This window comes from Corvus moneduloides, chromosome 1 (genome assembly GCF_009650955.1).
Source record: "Corvus moneduloides isolate bCorMon1 chromosome 1, bCorMon1.pri, whole genome shotgun sequence".
NCBI classification, from domain to species: Eukaryota; Metazoa; Chordata; class Aves; order Passeriformes; family Corvidae; genus Corvus; species Corvus moneduloides.
In genome coordinates this window covers 111,497,856-111,519,662 of record NC_045476.1, presented here as the reverse complement: position 1 = coordinate 111,519,662, position 21,807 = coordinate 111,497,856, and the positions used below count along the sequence as shown (strand labels likewise).

The 21,807-nt window shown below is 41.3% G+C and overlaps 1 protein-coding gene across 7 annotated transcripts in view; it reads left to right on the top strand.

Annotated features, from left to right (window-relative positions):
* The window catches only part of ARHGAP28 (Rho GTPase activating protein 28), a 77,221-nt gene that overhangs the window by 34,241 nt on the left and 21,173 nt on the right, over positions 1-21,807 (top strand). For 3 of the 7 annotated variants that reach the window (XM_032122288.1, XM_032122307.1, XM_032122317.1), the window contains exons 2-5: positions 7,276-7,475; positions 12,020-12,237; positions 18,145-18,232; positions 20,159-20,316. In XM_032122288.1, the coding sequence (XP_031978179.1) occupies positions 7,276-7,475; positions 12,020-12,237; positions 18,145-18,232; positions 20,159-20,316 (664 nt within the window). Of the gene's footprint in view, positions 1-1,975; positions 4,122-7,275; positions 7,476-12,019; positions 12,238-18,144; positions 18,233-20,158; positions 20,317-21,807 lie in introns of those variants that run through there. The other 4 variants (XM_032122297.1, XM_032122335.1, XM_032122326.1 and 1 more) reach the window with 3 other exon arrangements.

The following is a 21,807-nucleotide window of genomic DNA, read 5'->3' as shown; positions in this document are numbered from 1 at the left end:
AGTGCATGCACAGTAAGCCTGATGCTTGTGGAGCCTTTCGTCAGCTCTAACTGATGAAGTGTGACATCCAGTGTGTTCCATGCTCAGACACAAGTCATTTGTACTGTAAAGGCACAATAGAGCTAACCTTTTTCTGGAAGCACAGGATTTTGTAAGCTCACAGTACATGGCCTATGTGCCTATGTTTCCTCCTGGAAAACTATGTCCTGCCCTGGATACATGGGTTTGTTTTTCATATAAAAGAAATTGGTCTTAAGCGAGCATCAACACAACAAAAGAATTTGTCACTTCTAACAATAAATATGTGTTGGAAATGTTTAAGATGTTTGAACCAGCTGCTCATGACCAGCTTTTGTCTCCTGTAGGCATGTCCAGATGTTTCTTATCTTGTCCATACCCACTGATAATTACATGTAACATATTCTGCCACAATCTGTTTGCGTTCTTTAGTCTTCAACATTGAAAACTGGCTTATGCTGCTTCCTCTTAATATATATGAAAAGAGTTCTTTACAATTCACTTGAAAAAAAAAATGGTTAACAGAACATACTCTTGTTAGTGTTAATCATTTGGGAACCCCTTCTGCCCTGTAGCTATAGCTTTGTAAGGGGAAAGAAGATGAAATAGAGTCCCTTTCAGATTTTGACAGACACATTGCAGCCATGCAGTGCACTGTCTCTGTTGCATCGGGCCAATGCTGAAGTGATGTGATTGCCAGTGTGGAGGAGAGGTCTGGGTTATGTCCCCAAAGGTCACTGTTGCCAGCAGGCAATACCTAGAGCGTATATTCCCTGAACTGCCCTAGCTCAAAGGGTTTGATTGTGAGAGCCCTCACACTGAAACCCACAAACAGAGAGAGATTCTTCTGCAATCTCCATGCTCGCCTGAAGAGTGGCCACAATGTGACCTTTGTTACAGCGGGGGACTTCCCTGCCACTTACGAAGAAGTTGCATAAGACAGTTGAAGAACCCAAGGTGAAACTCATTTTTAAATGTTGGCAGGTAACACTGACCTGCAAACTCTGCAACTCAATCTTCTAACGTCTGTTAGTACCTTGATGAATTGCAGACAAAGTATAATTAAATAAATGAAACTTTTAATTCCTGTAAATCTTACAAATATTTTCTCTTTTAAGTCTTTAAATCTTAAGATTCTTTAGACAACCCTTTTTGGTCCAAAAAATCATAGAAGCATAGAACATCCTGAGCTGGAAGGGACCACAACGATCATTAAAGTCCAGCTCCTGGCCCTGCACATGACAGCCCCAAGAGTCACACCATGTGCCTGAGGGCATTGTCCAAACTCTTCTTGAACTCAGACAGGCTTGGTGCTGTGACCGCTTCTGTGGGGAGCCTGTTCCAGTGCCCAACCACCCTCCGGGTGAAAAAACCTTTACCTGATATCCAACCCAAACCTTGCCTGACGCAGCTTCACACCATTCCCTCATGCACCACTGCTGTTCACCAGAGGGAAGAGATCAGTGCCTGCCCCTCCTCTTCCCCTCATGAGGAAGCTGTTGACTGCTGTGAGGTCTCCCTTCAGTCTCCTCCAGGCCAAAAAATCCAAGTGATCTCAGTTGCTTCTCACACAGCTTTCCCTCTAGACCCTTCACCATCTTTGAGGACCTCCTCCATATGCTCTCTAATAGCTCAATGTCTTTCTTATATTGAGGTGCCCAAAAGTGCCCCCAGCACTCGAGGTGAGGCTGCCCCAGTGCAGAGCAGAGCAGGACAATCCCCTCCCTTGCCTGGCTGGTGATGCTGTGCCTGATGCCCCCAGGACAGCGTTGGCGCTCCTGGCTGCCACGACACTGCTGGCTCATGTTCAACTTGCCATCAACAGGACATCCCGGTCCCTTTTTTGCAATGCTGCTCTCCAGCATCTTGTTCATCAATCTGTGCATATGTCGAGGGTTGACCCACCCCAGGTGCAGAATCTGGAGTAAAATTAAAGTTGACAGAAATATATTTTGAAGAATCTTTTGTAGAATACAAAGACAGGCAAAGTAGAGAATTCCTGCATTTTGAAATCTAACTGATACGGCAAGGTAACAGCTTATTTTCAAACCCATCTTTGTTAACAAAGAGCAATGAGATTCACATGTTTTTTCAGTTCTGCTGAGCCACAGGATGAGAAAGTTAATAATGAAATAAAACCCTCCTCTGCCTCTCACTCAAATACTCTGTTACAAAGGGGGGCAGGGTGACAGCACCAGTGAGCATGACAGTTTAAGTATTTGTTATGCTAGATGCTACAGAGAGGAAAAGGAAGATTTAGCATCCACTGTCTACAACTTGCCTAACATCTGCAAGATAATCAGAACCAGAAGTGTGTAGATGGAGTTGGGGGGATATTGTTTGATATACACACCCTTCTCTGTGATCAGAAGCCATGAAGCATGGGGAGAAGGAAATAAGCAGACCACAAACAGTGCAGGAGCAAGGTCACCAGGAAGGAACCAGAAGATGAGATTTGGGTAAAGAGTGAACTGTGCACAAAAATACTATTTCCCATTGCTGGACTCTTCCTTTGCCTGGAATTTGTATACATTTTATTTAGAAGAAAGAGAAATAACGGTACATGACTGATTGCTAACAATTTAGATTAGCTCTTAATAAGGAAAGGATAAATGTTGTTTCCCTTTCAATGCAAGCTACCATCCCCCTTTTTACATTTGGGAGGAGCCGAGCAAGTGGTTATACTGATAGAATGATTGCAATGTGAAAAGGTGGATCTTCGTCCTACAATGACCAGGACAATTTGCTTCCTTCACCTTCCCCATTCCTATAAACGTGACTAATTGTGGTGAAGCAGGTTCAGGACCCACCAAATGAAATAAAGGATAACAACCCACAAGAATAAGATGTCCTGTCCCTTTGTGTAAACAACAATTAAGTGTTTTTTTTAACTGCAAGATGGCTTTATTGCTCCCATTTGTTTTATGGATTCTTTACCATCCATTACTTAATTAAACTCAAAATACAAGCCTGGCTTTATCATTACTGAGCCTGTGAGCAATCATTAAGTGTCACTGAGCCAGCTCTTTGTGTGGTTTTACAAACCTTTACTTTGAGGATGGGATAAGAATAGCTTATTGGATTGGTCCTGGCTATCCTGAAATCAATAGGTGGTATCAGATCCTGAACAACACACTACTGCAGCACATGTGGAAGATAAAATATAGGGTCAGGAGGCCTGTTTAGCTGTTGCATTTCATCAGCATTATAAACATACACCAGGCCAAAACCACAGTCACACACAGCTGAATCAGCTTTCTAGTGCCCCATGGAAATACCCTCCTTCCCTGCAATAATCTTTCCACAGAAAGCTTTCTAAATGATATCATCATATTTCTCCTTCCTGGCACTTTTTAACTCTTTCTCCTGTGAATATCCAGTAATAGAGGAGTTCTTTGATAACATTAGTTCTTATATACTTTTCCCTTCTTTTTCTTCCCTTTTTCAATATTTTATGTGGCTTTTTTTATTTTATTCCACCCTGGAAAACATTTCAGCTCATCCCATGGAGTTGCTATAATTTTTGCTCAGTGCTTTTAGGTTCATACTCCTCTCCCAACTTTTTCCATCAAGGAAGCCAGGATCTGAGATCCCTCCTGTGTTTAATCACCATTTCAGATTAGCTCACCACTGCCCATGTATGTGAGGGAACAAAAGAAACTGAGCATGAACTTTGTGATCGCTGCTTACCTAACAGGATTGGTTTACAACTTTTCTGTAGGAACAACAAAATCATCTTAGCGAAAACTTTTTCTTATTCTAAACTTTTCTTCAGACACTGAGAAAAAAAGACCAAAAAAAAAGGACAGCTTGAGGGTGAAAAAATGTGTCAGGAACAGAGGTTTTCTTTTGCAAGAGTTCCCAGGTAACAGGCAACCTGGGCTTCTTGAGCTATTTCTGAGACAGGCAGGCAGATTGCTAAGTCAGTGCTCTTACAGTGCCCTTCAAGAATTAATTAAAAGCAGTGAAAAATATGTTTTGCTTCCTCAGTAGGATTTTTTTTTTCCTGAAACTGTTTTGAGCAGGTTTGGCTGGAGGAAATGGGAGACAACTGCTATTATCACATAAAGACAAGACCACTTCCTCCAGGACAAAAGCCACAGGTATATGGGTCAAAACGGCAGCTGGAAGTCTTTCAAACACATGAGCTTTTAATAGGCAGGCTCAGAATAATTGGAGAAGGTTTGTCCCAGACCTGGAAGCAGATGTTTACCAACAAGGATAAAGCACCTCCGCCTAACCTTTCTTGTTATAGTAATTTTACACAGCTTGGTTTAATCCAGGTTGAGATAACAAGCCTCAAATATGAAGTTCTCAGGAGACTTTGTTAGCTGATTTTCCAAATAAGCTCCATACTTTTAATATTGTTGTAAATGCACATTAATTACCCAGGAACCTTAGACATATTTGGCAAAGCTGGTTGCCACAGCAGTTGTTGCCGTGCTACGTGTTCTATTTTGCATTTAGCTTTTTGGTATGGTAATATTACAAAATAAGCACACTCACTGTGGGGAGAAAAGCAGCAACCCACCAAGCCTCTTTTTTCCTAATATGGTGAAATAAAAAGCCTTGGTCCGAGCCAGCTGAAGTGCTGATGGAGCTGGAGCCCAAGGATCAGTGTGGTGTGGCGCCTGAAGAGCACAAAGGTCATGGTCAAGATTCACACTGGGAGGGCAAGAAATGTTTAAATTCCCTGACCATGACTAAATGATGGGAGCCAGTGATGCTATGAGGGATGCCCTCTTCTCGTCCCAGCTCGTGTTTGATTCCAGACTGGTGAGAGCATTCCTTCCTGCAATTGCTGGCTCGGGAGCTCTGGGCTGTGCTATATAGCACATGTAGGGACTTACTTTTCACAAAGGTTTATGTTAAGCAGGGACATGAGTTTCTCAGTGAGCAGCAGTGTGGGGGTCTCAGGCCCTGAGCTGAAGAGGAGGCTGGTGAGGGACAAGCTGTGGCAGGAGGACAAACACCAGGCCTTGGCATCTCCTCTGCTTGCACAATGTCCAGTGAACAGGGGCCCCAAACACCATTAGAGTACCAGGAAGTTTTGCCTTTTTCCTTATTTGTGTTCATGATCACCTTTTAAATGAAAGAGCTCAGGTTTTTACAGCAACAAGCAATTGGTTGGTGGGCACTGTTTCCCCATCCCACCTAGCTCCCAGCTGAAGAGATGGGGTTTTCTGGCTGCTTCTCAGGTGTTCTGCTTCTGCTGGTTAAAACCTCTGCTCAGGGATGCATGGTACAGTATCAACTCATCATATTTAAGTGATATTTGGTTTTTTCTTACTTGCCAATGTGGGGAAGATACATAGGTGAATCCATAAAAGAAAGGGAAATCCATAAAAAGCCCCCAGAGGCTGACATGTCCAGATGCATAATTCCAATGATTATAATTTATCTGGTACCCCAGTCACGTGAGGCTTTGGGAACAAAAGCCAACTCAAACTCACAACTCCCCAGAGGGAGAGCTACGACCGAAGCACTCAAATAGCTTTAACCACACTTGTGTCACAAATTCCTCTCTCATTTGGTGACTGTGGCTTGTTCTAATTAAAACAATAACAGTTTCAGCACTGTGTTTTAAAGCAAACAATCTGTTTATGAGGGGAGAAAAGGAGAGAAACTCTGAAGACAGCACTTCTCTTCCCAGAGAACGTGTCTCCACCGCCCCATAGCATGTTCTCTCCTGCTGCAATGTTGTCACCCATCAGAAAGCTTTGCTTCCCAGCTTTGCTTCCAAGAGCACAGGGGCTGGTTCGGCAGATGAATTATCCATATTACACCTATTAGCGTTCAAAAAGAGGAAAAGGCCTGAGCTTTTCCTTTTATAAAGCTTGATTATGTCCAAAGCTGGACTTGTGCTCTGTCATTTCCACCACAGCTCCCCAGCCTGGGGCTCAGACCTAGCCCAGAAGGAACCACCCAGATAAAGTGAGGAGGCTCTACAAGCCCCAGGGAAGCAGCCAGCCCTTCACTGATGAGGAGGACAAAGCAGAGGCAGCAGTGCAATGAGGGAGAAGCATGCTCAATCAGCTTTATTAAATAATACATTGTTTATACATCCATTAAGAAAACTTTGATAAGGAGGGAAACACTGAAAAGGAAATACGCTTTTTTTAGTGGAGTAAAAGTGTGGTTTGAAACAAAGGCGTGTTGGCAGGATAATGCCATACAGAAAAGGAAGAGAAAGGTGAACTGCGTTTGAATTAATTCAGATAAGTGAAGGTTCAGAAGACCTTATGTCAGAATTTTCCATTAATTCCTGTGGTCTAGCTCTGTGCCAAAATTGTATTACCTCCTAACTCCTTTGTACAAATATTGTTGTGGTTATTACTACTGATTACTATATCTACTGTAATTACTCGTACAAAAGCTGTTTACAGTATTGCAGCCATAATAATGCAAAAGAGCAGAGTCAGACGATTTTCATGGTGGGTGTCATATGAGATTTTGAATGAATTTGTGTAACTGTCTTCAGCTGCAAGTACTTACAGTAGGGAAAAGACAAGAACAGAAGAGTAATAAACAAACGTTGTTTTAATTCAATCACTGTATTGAATCTTAACTTGAAACTAGATTTATAGTGAATCATAATTTTTTGAACCTGTGATCACAACCTTCTGTCTATTTTAATTCAAAGTCAAATTTTGTTTAAAATTATTTTAACTTAATTTAAGAAAAAAAACCCAAATCTTTTTTAAGTGTTTTAAAATAAAAGGTAATTATTCTTCCAAATTAAAATATTTCAGGTTTTTAATTCTTTTTTGGAGTGAAGATGAGTTTGTAAAATATTTCAGTGTTCTCAAGTCTCATTGTCTTTCCCCAGAGAAGTTTTCACTGAAGCATTTCAGCCAGTAAGGAAAACAGGAAGGGATAGAAAGAGAAACTGAGGCACAAAGAAATGAAAATAGTTTTTCAGTGTCTCATTAGATGGATATCAGTATTAGAAATAAAAATTGCATTTCCTGAGTTCCCTCTAGAGTGGGAAATACTGAAGGACATTAAAGAGATAAATTAGATGCAAAATACATATCCATCTATAATTGTTATGAGCAACAGAGACCGTGACAATTACCAGAACTGTGTATTTGGCCTCTAAAACCTTGTTCCCTACTTCCTGGTACAGTCACAGGTCAAACCCTGGTTGCCTGCTCCATTTGCATGGCACAAGTTAGCACAGATAATTTTAGAATAAGATAATAGTAGATTAATAGTTAGAAAGATCATTTTATTTGTATCACTCTCTCTTTTCAGAAAGTCTCTCTCTCGTTGTAGAAGAATTAACCGGATGCTTTCCAACGAGTCAGCACCTCCTGCATTCAGTCGCTCCAATTCACAGGCTTCCATGGACAGCACTTCCATGGAGGACTTCTGGTGTGAAGTAGAGAGCATCAAGGAGAGCAGAGAAGATGGATCTGAAGAAGCAATGCTCTTGGAGTTTAAACCTGCTGATGGTGAGCACACAAACACTTCTTCCTCATACCTTGGCTTTGCCTCCTCTCTAAAGAGTCATGCCCTGATCTCCTTCCTCGTTGTCACAGTCCAAGCAAAAGTGCTAGGCTGAGTCTATGATCATTGTAGCTCCACTTCTGAACATCACAGTCAATGACTGGCAAGAAATAATAATTCAGTCTGGTTTATACACTGGAGCCAGTAATTAACTTCTGAAGTAAGTTTCTTTGCATTGACTTTATTTATGCTTCGGGAGGACAGATACGGTGTAATTCAGAGAAGAAAGGCACTCAATGAAAACTAAATTTCCAGCATTAAATAGACCAAATTAAAATATTTAAAGTAGCAAAATGTTCATTTAGCATGCTGGAATTTTAAATTTTCTGGCTTTTTGTAGGATATGATTCAGAAATTATTAAAGTCCTGAAGCAGTTTTTGGTTAGATGTCATTTAGTGCTATCAGGAATTTGATATCTACCTGTTTCTCTGAGATTGCCCAATTAAGATACCATTCAAGGAGGGTTTAGAGGTAAGTCTGAATGCATGGAGGCCTACCTAGTTCAGACTCTCCACTTGACCAAATCCTTTCATCACTTATACAATGTATCCTGAAGGTATTACTACCTCATTCTGTTACCTTCATGTTTTCCCCTCTCTTGTCAGGTACTGTATTTGGAAGAGCGTGCAATAGTGTGTGCTAGCTTGTTGCAATGCAGCTTTGTGTTATCAGGATCTGATAACATCTAGAACAGCAGGTCCCATTTTTTTTCCAGTTAGGACCCCACTCACAAATGCATTATATTGTGTAACACAAAACTCCAGGTGTATACAATGAAACCAAATTTCTTCTGAGGTTGTGACCCTCTGATAACTGCTGCAACCCTTCTGTGGCTCCTTGCCACTAGTCTGGTAACTGCTGATCTAGGGATAGATTTTGAAACGATGGTGTGTTCCTTCCGCACAATTATTAACATGAGTGATGATGCATTTTTTTTACCTTGACGTGCAATGGGATGTCATTAATTCTGCTACCAGGAAGAATGGTGTAGAGGGGGGAAATGTACTACTTTATTAAGCAATCAAATATGCAACCAGTCATGGTGAGTAACCCACACAGAGGTATCTAGCTCCAGCCATGTACTGTTTCCATGGGAAACACCTCCCATTCACTCTTTTCCAGCTGGGCTCTCCTGGAAGCAAAGGGGGAAGATCAGTTCACCAGAAATCTTGATCTGCCGTGAAGATTATGGTCGGCCAGCTTAAATCCAAACTGCACTCCTCTGTTCCTTATTGGGAAAATTCCTGTCTGATCATACTCTTTAGCTTGGAGACTCCAGGAGGAGATTGTGAACCTCTCAGTGCCTCCTCCATGCAATTGTCAGGATGAACTAACAGGTGTCCCTGACTTGTCTGCACAGTCAGGGGAATGACACAAATCTGTGAGCTGCCAAGCTGGGTAACTCAGTAGGACAAGGCAACTCAACATCTCATTTTCCAGAAACTTTTCCATCAGCTTCATCACTGCTGAACTAAATCCTCTCAACAGCCCAAACTCTGCTGCAGTTCCATGTTACCCTTTGTCTGATTACAACTCATCGCATTGATTTTTTCCCCTCTGTCCTGAATTAAAAATGAGACTGCAAGTCAAAATGCTATATATCTCCACACTTCATTTACCTTCATATTGTTGTCTTAAACATATATATATGTATTGCATACACCCACACACAATTAGGCAGTGTTTGTCCTAGTTATTAACATCAGGAATATATTCAGTCTGGGATTATAAATCTTGGAAATAATATTGAGTTCTATTAAGGCCCTAATAGGATAATACTCTGTGCTGACGATGAAAACACTAAAAATCAATGTGGAAACCCTCAGGGCAAAATAAAAGCAAATATTCATCACCCTTTTGAGATGTCTTTGAGAGGAAGAGGTGAAGATCCTTAAGAAGGAGGCCAAAGTGTGATAGAAGCCAGGCAGGCACAACTGTCAAAACTTCAGTGTGATTTGCCAGACATCATGTGCAAGGGACAGACAACAAGACACTTACTCTGTTGATGTTAGCAAATACAGTCAAAAAAGAACACAAGATCATAACAAGTGACACAAGGGATGAAAATGTTGGGGAGGAGAAAATCATGGGGTATTTAAGATGCCCATGCTGTGCAGAATTGCTTTACAATTTTTGTTACAAGGCTTGAAGGCTGTAAGGTTATATGTGTGAGCTATTTCAGGTTATATCTGAAATTCAAAGCAAGACAAGCCTCTTTCCTAGCAAACTCTCAATTACCCTCTCAATTGTCTGTTTGTCTTCTGGTGGAGCAGAATCAAACACAGAATCAAGACCCAGCTGTATAAGTAGCTAACACTATAAAAATAATGCTTTGTAAAATAACAAGGGGGGGGGCGGGGGGTGGGGGTGGGGGTGGGGGTTAACCGTAATTTAATACCAATGTGTCATAAAATTTTGAGGGGTTTTTAATGCATAAATTTCTTGTCTTTAGTAGTTTTACTCCTCTGATTGCTGTTGCTATGTTAGTCTATTGTTGTGAGTGGTTGTAACAGGAAAAGGGCAAAAGCCAGAGAAAACAAGTCACAGGGTGATTAGTAAGCAGGCAGAATTTCATGTCTGCTCTGCTGTTTTTCATAGCAAGTTTGATTACAGACTCAATTCTTGGAAAGAATATGTCAGGACAAAAGCCAAAATTAATATAATTTAAAAGCTGAAACATGGACAGATGTGGCTCCAAGAGTGGCACACAAGAGAAGAGACCTTCTTAGAAATGAGTGAAAATAGCAGGAGAACCACTGGTTCAAAGCTTACAGAGAAGGAAAAGGAACAGTCTGTCATCCTGTCTGTGGATACAGAAAGGATAAGAGCAGAGACAAGCTATTTAATGCGATACAGGGCTGGTCACACCCCTGGCTAACACAGAGCAGGGGGTTTAGAAGCAGCTATTTTTGTAGTGCTTTGTAAAGAGGCAGGGCAGTTAACAATGGAGTCAGTGATGGCACATGCATAAGATGCTTTTGCTTGTCCCTACAGCCCAGTCCTGTAATTTTCTCTTTTGTGTATCTAACTGCCAAAGTGCAGCAAACTGGTGTCCATCAATCAGCCTGCATTCTGATGTCAAGAAGAGTCAATAAAGGGATAGTGGAAATACCAACCTGCCATTAAGACTGGCACTGGGACAAGAACAATAAGTGCATTGAGAAGTTGTTTTATAGAACATGCTGCAAATGAATCCATTTCCTGTTTGACATGTTTATTTGTAGTACCTCTTCTTCAGTCAGGGCTGGAACGAAATTACTCTCTTGTGTCAAGCAGCTTACTGCTGAGCTGGGATTGCTCACAAAACTGAAATGAAGGACCTCAAAATCTTCTATGTGAAGAGAAATTTTAAAAGACTATGACTGCTTACTTGAAAAAGACCACAAATCAAAAACAATGACAGCAAAATTCAAAATTACCGGGTGATGCAGAAAAGGTAGGTGGGGACCTTCTCCCAGTCAAATAATGATAGGGCATATTCATTTAATGTAACAGGTAGCAAGCTGAAAACCTGTATTGTCTTCACATGGACAGGTTTTGGTAGTGAGGGGACGGCAGGTGTGGCTCTGTGAAAAGATGCCAGAAGCTTCTGCCATGTCTAGTAGAGCCAGGATCGAAAACAATTCTTCCCACAATGCATAACCTCACTATGGAACCAATTACAGTATTGAGCCAGTTGGGAAGCAGGTATTGAACAGGTCTAAAGAAGATATTAGTCACTAACTGAGATACCAAGAAACACTGGGGTGTACAGTGCTAGTGAGTCTGTAATCATTAGAAGTTAGGATGATACCTCGCATGCAATGATGGCTATTTCTGCATCTTCCTTCCCTACATGACCTCTTGGACATCTACCCCTTCCTGAGCTTTGTTCTTTAGTGAGCAGCTCTGGTTCTTAATCATCTTGTTGAAAACAAGCAATTGGACTAGGTGGATACCACCCTTCTCTCAGTGTGGCTTCTTCACTAGCTGTCTGACTACCAGCCAACCCTCTGGAATCTCAAATTGCATCATTAGTGTGCAAATACATCGTTCTGTTGTATACATGCCTTCAGTATTTCTGTTCATTTGAATTGGAATACCAATTTACTTTCCATCAGCCAAATGGCCTTCTCCAGTACAGCATGCTACAAATGGTGAGCGTGGTGCAAATGGTAACTGAGGGGATTTATGCTCTTGAATTAGGGGTTAATTTCCAGGGGCCTTGCTTTGTCAGGCTGGTTACCCTGCTGCCTTCCTCACATGCATATGCTGATGAAATGCCTCTTCTGTTCTCCTCATACGCCTCTGCTGTGCAGACGCTGACAAACTGAAAGTTGACAGTATGTTTACAAAACTAATTTAACTTGCACTTTTGGCCTAAGAAAGGTGGGAATTAGAGTATTCTCAAGGTAAAGGCTGGGGTAGCAGTCTGTCATGCCAACTCCTTTCCTTCAGCCCCCTCACCCTCCACTGTCAGGCTTATTAACGTGCTGTCTTTCTCAACAGAAGGAGAACTGGAGGCAGAATGGCTGCAAGATGTAGGTTTATCCACACTGATCTCAGGAGCTGAAGAGGAGGATGGCCAAGCCCTGCTGTCCACTCTGACCAGAACTCAAGCTGCTGCTGTACAGAAGAGGTACAACACCTACACTCAGACTCTGAGGAAGAAGAACAAGCACACAGTCCGGGATGTGCGAGACATCTTTGGCACCAGTGACTCTTCTGTAAGTATCCTCGTGAATGTCTTTGATCTTAATTTTTATGCAATTTGCAAGTAGCTCGCCAAGGTTTGTGCCAGACAGGAACCCTTTCCTGCTGACAGTGCACAGATAGCCATTTGCAGTTTCTGACCCTAGGACCGGACTGTACACACTACATTTGAGAGGAAAGGAAGAAACCAAATACGATAGATGTTACACAGTTTTGTAACTAACCAGTAACATAACGTTGTATCTGTTACCAGCCTTCCTCATGCAACCTCCTATCAAGACTAACATTTACGCCTTTATTTTTTGGAAATTGGTGAGTTACTCTTGGCACCTATTCAAATTTTTGATGGCTTCTGGGGACACTTGCTATTTACTCAGCAGTCTCAGCAGTGAAGTAAAACTGGTCTCATGAAGCAACTGGGATTCAGATATGCATAAGCAATTAAACACCTGCCAGCATGATTGTAACTTGTACACTGGCAGTTGCATTTCACTAACGTGGCAAATGAAAACCTATTAACTGTTCATTTGCTTCATGGCTTCAGAAATCAGCAGTACGTCTGGAGGTTTCCTCCACTTTTCCCTGAGGATAGCTCTGAATGCACAAGTTCCTGTCACCACATGTTTTGATTCTGGTGAATGCAGTCAGCTGTGTGAGCTTAGTCCACTGCTCAAAGCAACACGCATGATTTTATGTTTATCACTCATGATATCTTCAGTGGAGTCGCCAATAAGCTCACAAGCTCACCTTTGAAATTAATATTAAAATTTTTGCCATTGCAGAACTCCAAGAAACTATTTTTCATTAGATACCACTTTGTCCCTTCCTGTGTTTTCTACCTTCTCCTCAAGGTTTGATATATTGGATTAATTAAAAGAAAAATTGGGAAACAAAATTGTAGCTGCATAGTTATGTTAGGATTACAAAGATACAATGTCCAGATAATTAAATTATTTATCTCCAAATTAAGTATCTGAATTCTCTTGAACCTCTTGCACATATCCCACCTATACATCCAGAAGTGTCCAGTAGTTTCCTGTGGGCAGTCTTTCTTTCATGAGAAAACATCAGGCATGTTTTCATGAACATTAAAAAGCTGGTGGTACTTCTAATTAGCTTAGCCCACTTATCCTGATTCAAGTATCTGCAAACCTTAAGGTGTTTAATTTTTTTTACAAAAGCTTATGTTTCCTAATAAGTTTCAATCAGCAGAATAAATATTGTATATTTCCTCTCAGATGGTCATATTATTGATCTATTTTTGACCTGCTTATTTTTCCCCTTCTCAATTGCTGAAGTTTCTCAATTGGAAAAGGAATTTGGATCTTCAGAGTCATTGCCCTTCAAATCAGTGTTTTACCTCCTCCAAAATTCAGTTCACTCACTAGTTCTGCATTGTGAAAGTCTGAAAGATAAGATCAAATGAGTAATTGTCTTCTAATTCTTCTTCCCACAAAAATATGCAGTTCTGTAAGTGCTTACTTAGACGTCAAACACAGATGCACAAACACAACTGCAGCCGACCCCATCACCTCCCTCCAGCAGGCTGTGAAACATTGTATTTCTAAAAGCCTGCAAGGCCCCAAGACTCTTAATTTTCCTATTCACCAGTGCTCCTATCTCTCCTTCCTGTTACAGGATTTAGAAACTTTGTCCTAATTATCATCCCTTCAGGGATAAACACACTTCAGAAGAGCTTGTGTCCCTAACCCAAGGGTTTCCCAAGTAGCCTTTTTAAGGGGGTGTCAGCAGTCCCTGCGGCGTTGCTGCCTCTTTGGGCGTGGCCCTACAGCTGCTGGTGAATCTTTGTGATGAACAGGGAGGAGAAGCGCATTAAAAACAAGCCCGCCAAAAGAAAAGAGTGACAGGGGATGGGAGGGGACAAATCTTTTCAGCACAGCTGTGGAAAAGAGGCTGGTAAGGAGACTGCTTGAAATGACATGGAGTTTTGCTTTCCCATCCTGCCTTTTAGCTGGGAAGAAGTAAACGTGCTGTAAATAGCAAACCAGCTCTAATTGTTTCACATAACTCTATAATCCTCCCCATTAGGAGGATGGATTTACACCCTCTTCCCACCAACCTAAGGATCACAAGAGCTAGAGGGATGGGTCACAGGGTGGATTACTCTCTTCCTTGGCTAATAATGAGAGAAAAGGTGATTAGCTCACTAGGGTCACCTGAAATGAGATTTAGGGGACCACTAAAGAGGCATAAATTAGTTGTCATCTGGAGTGGGGGAAGAAAAAGATAGATTTGCCCCAGTTTTTTTCTCTCTGTTCTGAAAAAACTCTGCCTGCCAGATGTTTTGCTACTACTGCCTAGTGGCCAGGCTCTACATGAGTCACCACAGACGAAGGGGTGCCTTTCCAGCCATCCTGCCTTGAGGTCCATGCCCTCATGTGCCATGATCCCTAGGGGCGAAAAGCTACCCCTGTGGGAGATCACCCTTCCAAGAGCCATACCTTGGCACATAGAGCAGCCTGTCCACGCTGAGATGCTTTTGCTCTGCTTCAGACAGGTCTACAGCCAGCAGACTCAACTGACAGCCACACTACCAAGTTTTAAATTGGATGGTTTATTAATCACAGTGGCCTGATTTTCCTTCCTGCTGGTACCCTGCCGCTTCCATCAGAAGCTATCGGCTCTGCTAGTGCTCAGAGCCTAGAAAAATCAACAGCAGAATACAAATGGGGGACACTCATACATTGATTCTGTTATTGAAGAGAGGAAATGAAGCACTGTGCTCATTAACAGCCCTACCCTGTATGTTGCAATTAACTCCTGAAGAGTTTTTACAAGCATTTTACTTCAGCAATGTGTGACAAAATCATGTCCTAGTTAAAGAAGAATCACTAACTAACCCAGAGCTCTTTGCATGTAAAAGGTGTTTATGATGGCAGTACTTGGAAATATGAATATATTCAAAGCATGGGAAAATTGGATCCTGGCCAGAGCTATTAGGTTATCCTCCTTTGCCTTTATTTCCCTTAGCTGCAGGGCTGAAAATAACATTTGGTCTCTTTGGTGCTCCAATGATATGGTTTTACATCTTCTACAATGAGGGTAGCTACTAAAGAACTGTCTACCTCATCTCCATCCTCTCCCTGCTCTTCTGATTTCCTCTTCCCATTGGAAATTCCTGCGTATATTTGGGCAGCAAACAGTGGGCTCATTTTTCATATAATCACTTTCAGTCAGAAATCAGGATAGGGGAAGCCTCACCTTTGCTGGAGCCCCAGGAAAATGACTAAAGCTGTCCCAGTTTATTTAAGGACACAATTTGACTCCTGGTCTTTCACATTCATTGAGAGAAGATCTTCAAAAGTTCTTTAATTTTCTTTTATACTATAGAAATAATGTGGATCTTTAAATTCATGCATTAAAAAGGTTTTATTCCCAGTCTTCCCTTCATTTTTACATCTTATCCTAAGATTTAAAAAAGTCAAGGTGGGGGAAAGGAAGACATTTTCACAAAGGAGACACAGATTTGGTTTCTTTATACACTCTCACTGTGAAGGCTGGGAAATGGGACTGAGGATATGACATTTTTAGGTACCCCAGTTATTGTGCACAGTTCACATTATTCAACTGCTCCAGGCTAGAGCAGCCTGCTGCCAGCCCTGCTGGGTGCCAGGCAGAGGTGTGCAGTCCACTCCATCTTCCACATCCGTGTCTGCCAGCTCTGCCCTGCTTATCAGAACCAGGTTACTGCAGGTGCTTCACGACTCATTTCACTCCTGTAACAAGGCTGGAAGCATTTTTTAATTAATAAACTTGACTGACTGTAAATCTGTTCTGAATACTGTTCACAGGGTCAGACATTTTGAGCACTGAAAGTAGATGAGCCAGTTGCTAATGTTTACCATTAATTTCTCCATCTGGATCTTGAGGAGAAGCATAACTACTTTTATGGTTGATTTTCCCAAATTGCTGAGGCAAGTTTAGCCATATCTCCACTTCTATACTCCCACCTGAACTTTATAGTACTTTTTTATGTCCTGAAGCTTTTTGTGAAAATATTGTGGGATTTTATCATAAAAGCATCCAGTTCTCATTTCTAAAAAATCAATGGTCCTTACAGTCTTCTGGCATAGGAAGTCCATGTGACTCAAATCCTGCTTGCTATCAAGTTCACAAGCCACTGAATGGACTCTCTCAGGAGAGATTATATTCATGTTACATTTGACTTTTGTCAGGAAAATTAATCCACAAACAACAGAGGTTTATGTCCAAAAAGGAGACAGAGGAGTCCTGTTACTTTATTCAAATAAGGGGAGAGGCCATGGGGCATTTCCCCTGGCGTCTCTCAAATTTTTGGAGAGCGCAGCCTCCTATTTATCCTAACTTCCTTACCGCATTTCCCTCTCTCTTTCCCCATTGGCTGAGGTACTTGGGAGGTACAGACTCCCCAAAATGCCTAATACCTAAGACTCCCTTCTAATGTATAATCCCCCCCGTCCCCTTTATTTTAATTCTTATGGAATTTATGGTTCTTCCCATTGTTTTTTTCATCTTTCAATATCCAATTTCATTTATCAGCAGACCTATAATTTATTTGTAAAGACAGATCTCTTTCTTTCCATTCATCAATCAATGGAATCCTTCCCATTGTTTCTTTTATCTCTCAGTACTAGTTTTATCTACCAGCAGGCCCACAGCTTGTTTGTAAAGACAAGTCCCTCATTCCTTTCACTTTGTTACCCGAATAGCTCAGGGCATAAATTGAATAAAACAACTGTAACATTATTTCGGGCTTCCAATTGGAAGAACTGTCTGTCTTTTAAATATCTGCCATTTTTTAGCAGCCTGAATGCTCCACATATTGACCACAACTGAGGAAAACAGAATTTCTGCCCCGAGGCATTGCTACTTGTTGATAAACAGCTGACTTAGCAATTTGAAGAGTGATTTAAAGACATACTGAGGACTCATGGGGGCCCAGAGCTGCGGGTTCAGCTGGAAAACTGGGTCTGCTCCATCAGGCTCAGGGCGGGTGAGACAGCAGGTTTGAGAAAGGCTGCGGGCTTCAGGGACTCCCACAAGGATGCAAATAACAGCAGAAAAAATATAAGACAGGTTTGAAACATTGTGGTTATTTTCACTGAGTAAACCAGAGCATTTTTTAAATTCCTGACCTTGTTTTTGTTTGCTGTTTTTTTACTCAAGAACAAATAGTTGAGCTGCGACTGCCCATGGAACACAAACACTCAGATTTGTCCGTATGGGCCACAAAACTGCTGAGGACAAGGCCAAAACTCCACTGCTAAGAAGAAGTGACAGTGCTTCAAAGTCACCCGCTGGGCTGCCAAGACACTTCTCTGCAGTGCAGAATGATTTCTGGAGTGAAACGAAATGAATTTGACTATAGAAAATGTTTCTTTGTTCCCCCAAGTTTTTTTTTGCGGTTCACTGATACAAGTATTAGTGTATAACCTATGGGAGGACATCCATCTATTAATAACTTTCTGGAGCCCAAATCACAAGAAGTAGCAGACAGACTGATTTCTGACAGGTCCCTGAGAATAGTAGTACTCAACATGTGCCAGAGAGTCTTCAAAAAGATTTGTGGCCAAAATGATTAAAGCCAGAATGATTTACAATTTGAGGAGGACCTTTCGGTTAGTCTAATTCTGTACAGCAATTTACTTAGCTAATTTCAGTCATTTTATAGGACAGGACTCATTAGGTACAGCAAGCTGCAATAGTACTGACTTCCACATGGTCCAAATCTGTGCAGTCTTGGGGAAGACTGATTTTCAGGCTTGGCTATGAAAAATACACCCTGAAGAATCACAACAGGTTGCTTAATCTTGTCAAAAGAGTGTAAGCTGGGAATGATACACCGTTGCTTGAACTGTAGCAGTTTCTGTCCGTAGGCGTTTACCTTCACTGCAGTCTGATCGTTTTTCCTTGCCTATCAGCCCACATTTGAGACAGTTCCAGTGTCACCAGTATCTTCTAATGGTATCCAGCTTCCTGGGCAGAAGCCAGTTTGGAAATCAGTTAGCTGTGAGTATGACAACATGTAACCAGTGTTCACTTTCCTCCTAGTAAAATGACAGAAAGACCCTTTTGTGGTTCAGAGGTTAGTCCCCTTTCATGTTGGGGCAGTGCTGCATGTATTTCCTTGACAAGATCATTGTCAGTTTATTGTCATGCAGGAACCAAAGTTTCCCACTAAAGACCAGTGTTGTACAGACACAGACTGTTGCCCTTGAGGGATCAGCATCTAAAAAGTGCTGATCATTGCAAGGCTGGGAATGTAAAAATAATCTGTAAACGATATGGTGCAGAATTTGTCCAAAATACGTCATCAGTATATTTTCTTGGTGCAACCCAAAAAAAAAAGAGGCATGTTTCCTCCACACTTCTTCTCCAATACTGCAGAAACTGTAGTATTAGAAATTTGTAGTTTTCCTGGTTCTGCCCTATTGTTCTGATCTATGAATGGTCTTATCCCTTAAATGCTTTGCCCTGACAGTGATTGGCAGTGCTAATGAAAGTAATAGCTCTTCTGTACTCAGTGTCTGGATAATTGTCAGCAACCACCCATGAGAACGTCCATCTTTTAGTTTGAAAGCTCTTCCCATCACCATTGTTCAGGGCTTAACTAAAGGAATATTAATATCCAAATTTCTAAATACTTCCCTTGGCTATTTATCTTTGGATACAGTGCCACAGACATTTTCCTTGTTGGCAAGAGCTGCTCTGCTGATACTTTTGTTCTGCAAGCAGTTCTGCTGAAACAAATGCGGAACCAAATGCCCAGGGGTACTATGAGCAGTCTGTGGTCCCAGGTCCAAGGGTGGAAAGAAAGATGGAAAACATCTTAAATGGCTTGGACATTACACAAAAACTAAAGCCACAGTACAGAAACCAGAAGCCACTTAATAACACACTTAACTTTCTTCATATCAGACTTGTAAAATAAATGGTGTTGCAAAAAAGTCCCTGTAACTGTAATTGCAATGATTCAGAGAACATGGGGCATGCACAGGTTTATAAGACATGTAATGTTTTTTAATTCACTTTCTGATTGCCATGGCTTTTGAGTACTCTTGTGTCATGCTAGTAAATTCTCTCTGCAGTCTTGAGGGCTGAAATTTTACTTCACTTTCAATTAAATTTATTATTCCATCCCAACTGGGTTTAGGACCTGAACCTTACAGAAAAACTAAAAATTGACCTGAGATACTAGACATCCATCAGGAAAGCTGGCAACCCTGGAACTCATGTATGTTATCACACTTTGGCCTCCATGACAATAGCGTATTTCTGGACTTGATTGTACTGATTTGAAAAATTTTCCTCTGACATCCAGTAATTTAAGGAGGTGACTAAATTTTACAGAAGAGCAATAAGTCATTTCACAGTATCTACTAGAAATGCCAGTAGATTTAGCATTTTTCAAACTGGAATATTGTACATTTTGTCCTGTTTTGGTCCTAGACACCTAAACTATCAACAATGAGAAATATGTGTATGTGACCACATAAAATATATGCACAATGTCTTGTGATTGTAAATAAGTCACCAGTAACCTGAGAAACTGTGTCAACAGCATTTTTCTGTCAAGACCTTTTGTTTTTAATTGTTCATTTGACAAGTGCCACCACAGTTTGCTGGCCTGGGTAGACAAGGATGGAGTACAAAAACTTGGTAATTCCTGATAAACAGGAAGTTCCAGCTTGACTATCTTTCTCACAGAAAGCAACAAGTTAAATAATCTAAAAAGAAAATAGGGATTTTATTTCTAAGGGGTTATTTCCTCAAGACAAAACAGGAACATGCTGTGGTTTGCACTGAAATTCTTCTTCGAAGCACTTCCTTCATTACTTTCTCAAGAATTTTGTCATCTTGGTTCAATTTTTTAATGTCTCTGTACTAAATGCAAGCATCTATTCATCATTCATATACAATTTCCCTTATTTTCAGCTAAGAGCTGTCTAGACTGTGGAATAGATAAAGGCAGCCCATCCATAACAGAAGAGCTCTCCTATGAGGTCTCTTTCTCAGAATCCATTGCAGTCCTTCCAAAAACCCAAGAGTGGCCAAAAAACCAGAGGTTCAAAAAGGAAGACTCGGCTTTGCCAGTAAGTTTCTTCTCCATGTATTTCCTCAATTGTTTTCTTTAACACAGCAATTTCCTGCTTTATATCCCCAGCACACTGGAGTCTGTTCAGACACGTGATCTGTCCTTTGCAGCGTGTGCTTTGTAGAGACTTCTCACTGTGCCTGCCTACTGCCTGTGATTGATTCCCAGGGAGGCACCAAAGTTAATATGGATATCCAAGCCACATTTTTACTTGCACCCATCATGAACATGTGCACCCAGATGAGTATGAGTAGCTCAGTCCACAAATATTGCATCATCCATCATTTTTTCATACAGAAATAAAAACTGCTTACTGGCATTAAAACTAACAATCATTTTCATTACTGGTCTGCTTTCCTACTTTTTCCCCCACAGATTATCTGCCTTTCATAACACATGGATTTAAAATTGCTTTGCAGATGGAGGGAGGAAAGCAAACCTTAGTCCTGCAGCAGTACTGGCTGTCTCCAGTCAGTATTGAGTGCAATCACACTGTAGGAGATACTACATGAATTGTTCAGGAAAAGTTTGCCATGTCATCCAACCAGACATACAATGAGCAGTTTTGTCATTATCTGGAATTATTTTGTGAAGTCATGGAAGTCAATTTTCTACTTCCATCAGCCCTCACAACTTCCATCACTGAAAACTGGAGGTTTAATGTAGTGCTTGCAATACCACCTCTTTAGTGACATGTATGAAATGGATGTGAATTATTTGGAAGAATTTCCTGAATGTTGTGATGTCCTGAGGTCCCAAACTAATCTGAAATTGTTACAACCCATACAGATATTGAATTATCTGAGAATTATTCAGTTGTCCATATCAGATTCCACCAAGGAAGAGGAAGCTGAGATGCAGAAGTAAGCTTCCATGTTGAATGATAAGACACCAAGTAAATTACCTAACTTACGTGAAATCCCTGTGCCTTTTTTGTGTCTTTGGTTGGTTGGGGTTTTTTGTGGCGGTAACTTGGTGTCTTGTGGAGAGTAAGGGTATCTCTGCACTCATCATGATTTTGGTGTTTACTAAAGCACATGCACACCCACAAATTGTTCTCTGTAACAGCTCAGACAGCTCCCAGTTGACAGAGCAGAGAAACTGATGACAAAGAGGGAAGAGACGATGCTACATTGAGTATCATGGATCTGTGGCTTCATAATTGATAAGTTTTAGGAAACACCAGTATTGTGCTGGAGTTGAACTGCTGTGCATGCAGGACATAATTTTGTGAGCTCAGAAGACCACACAAGAAACATGCCAGCTCACTGCAGAGAGTTTCTGAATAAAGTCAACAATCATAGCTGTTGATGTTGGCCTTTCCCTTACTTCATCTGCTGCCACTTGTGGTACTTGGTTTTTTCCCATAATGACTCAGACCGTAATGGGCCTCAGCAGAAAAATCACCTCTCACTCTGTTACACTGAGCAACCAGTCACCTACACTCAGAAGGACTGTCCCTCCTTCCCCATGGTGGGACAGCGGGGCT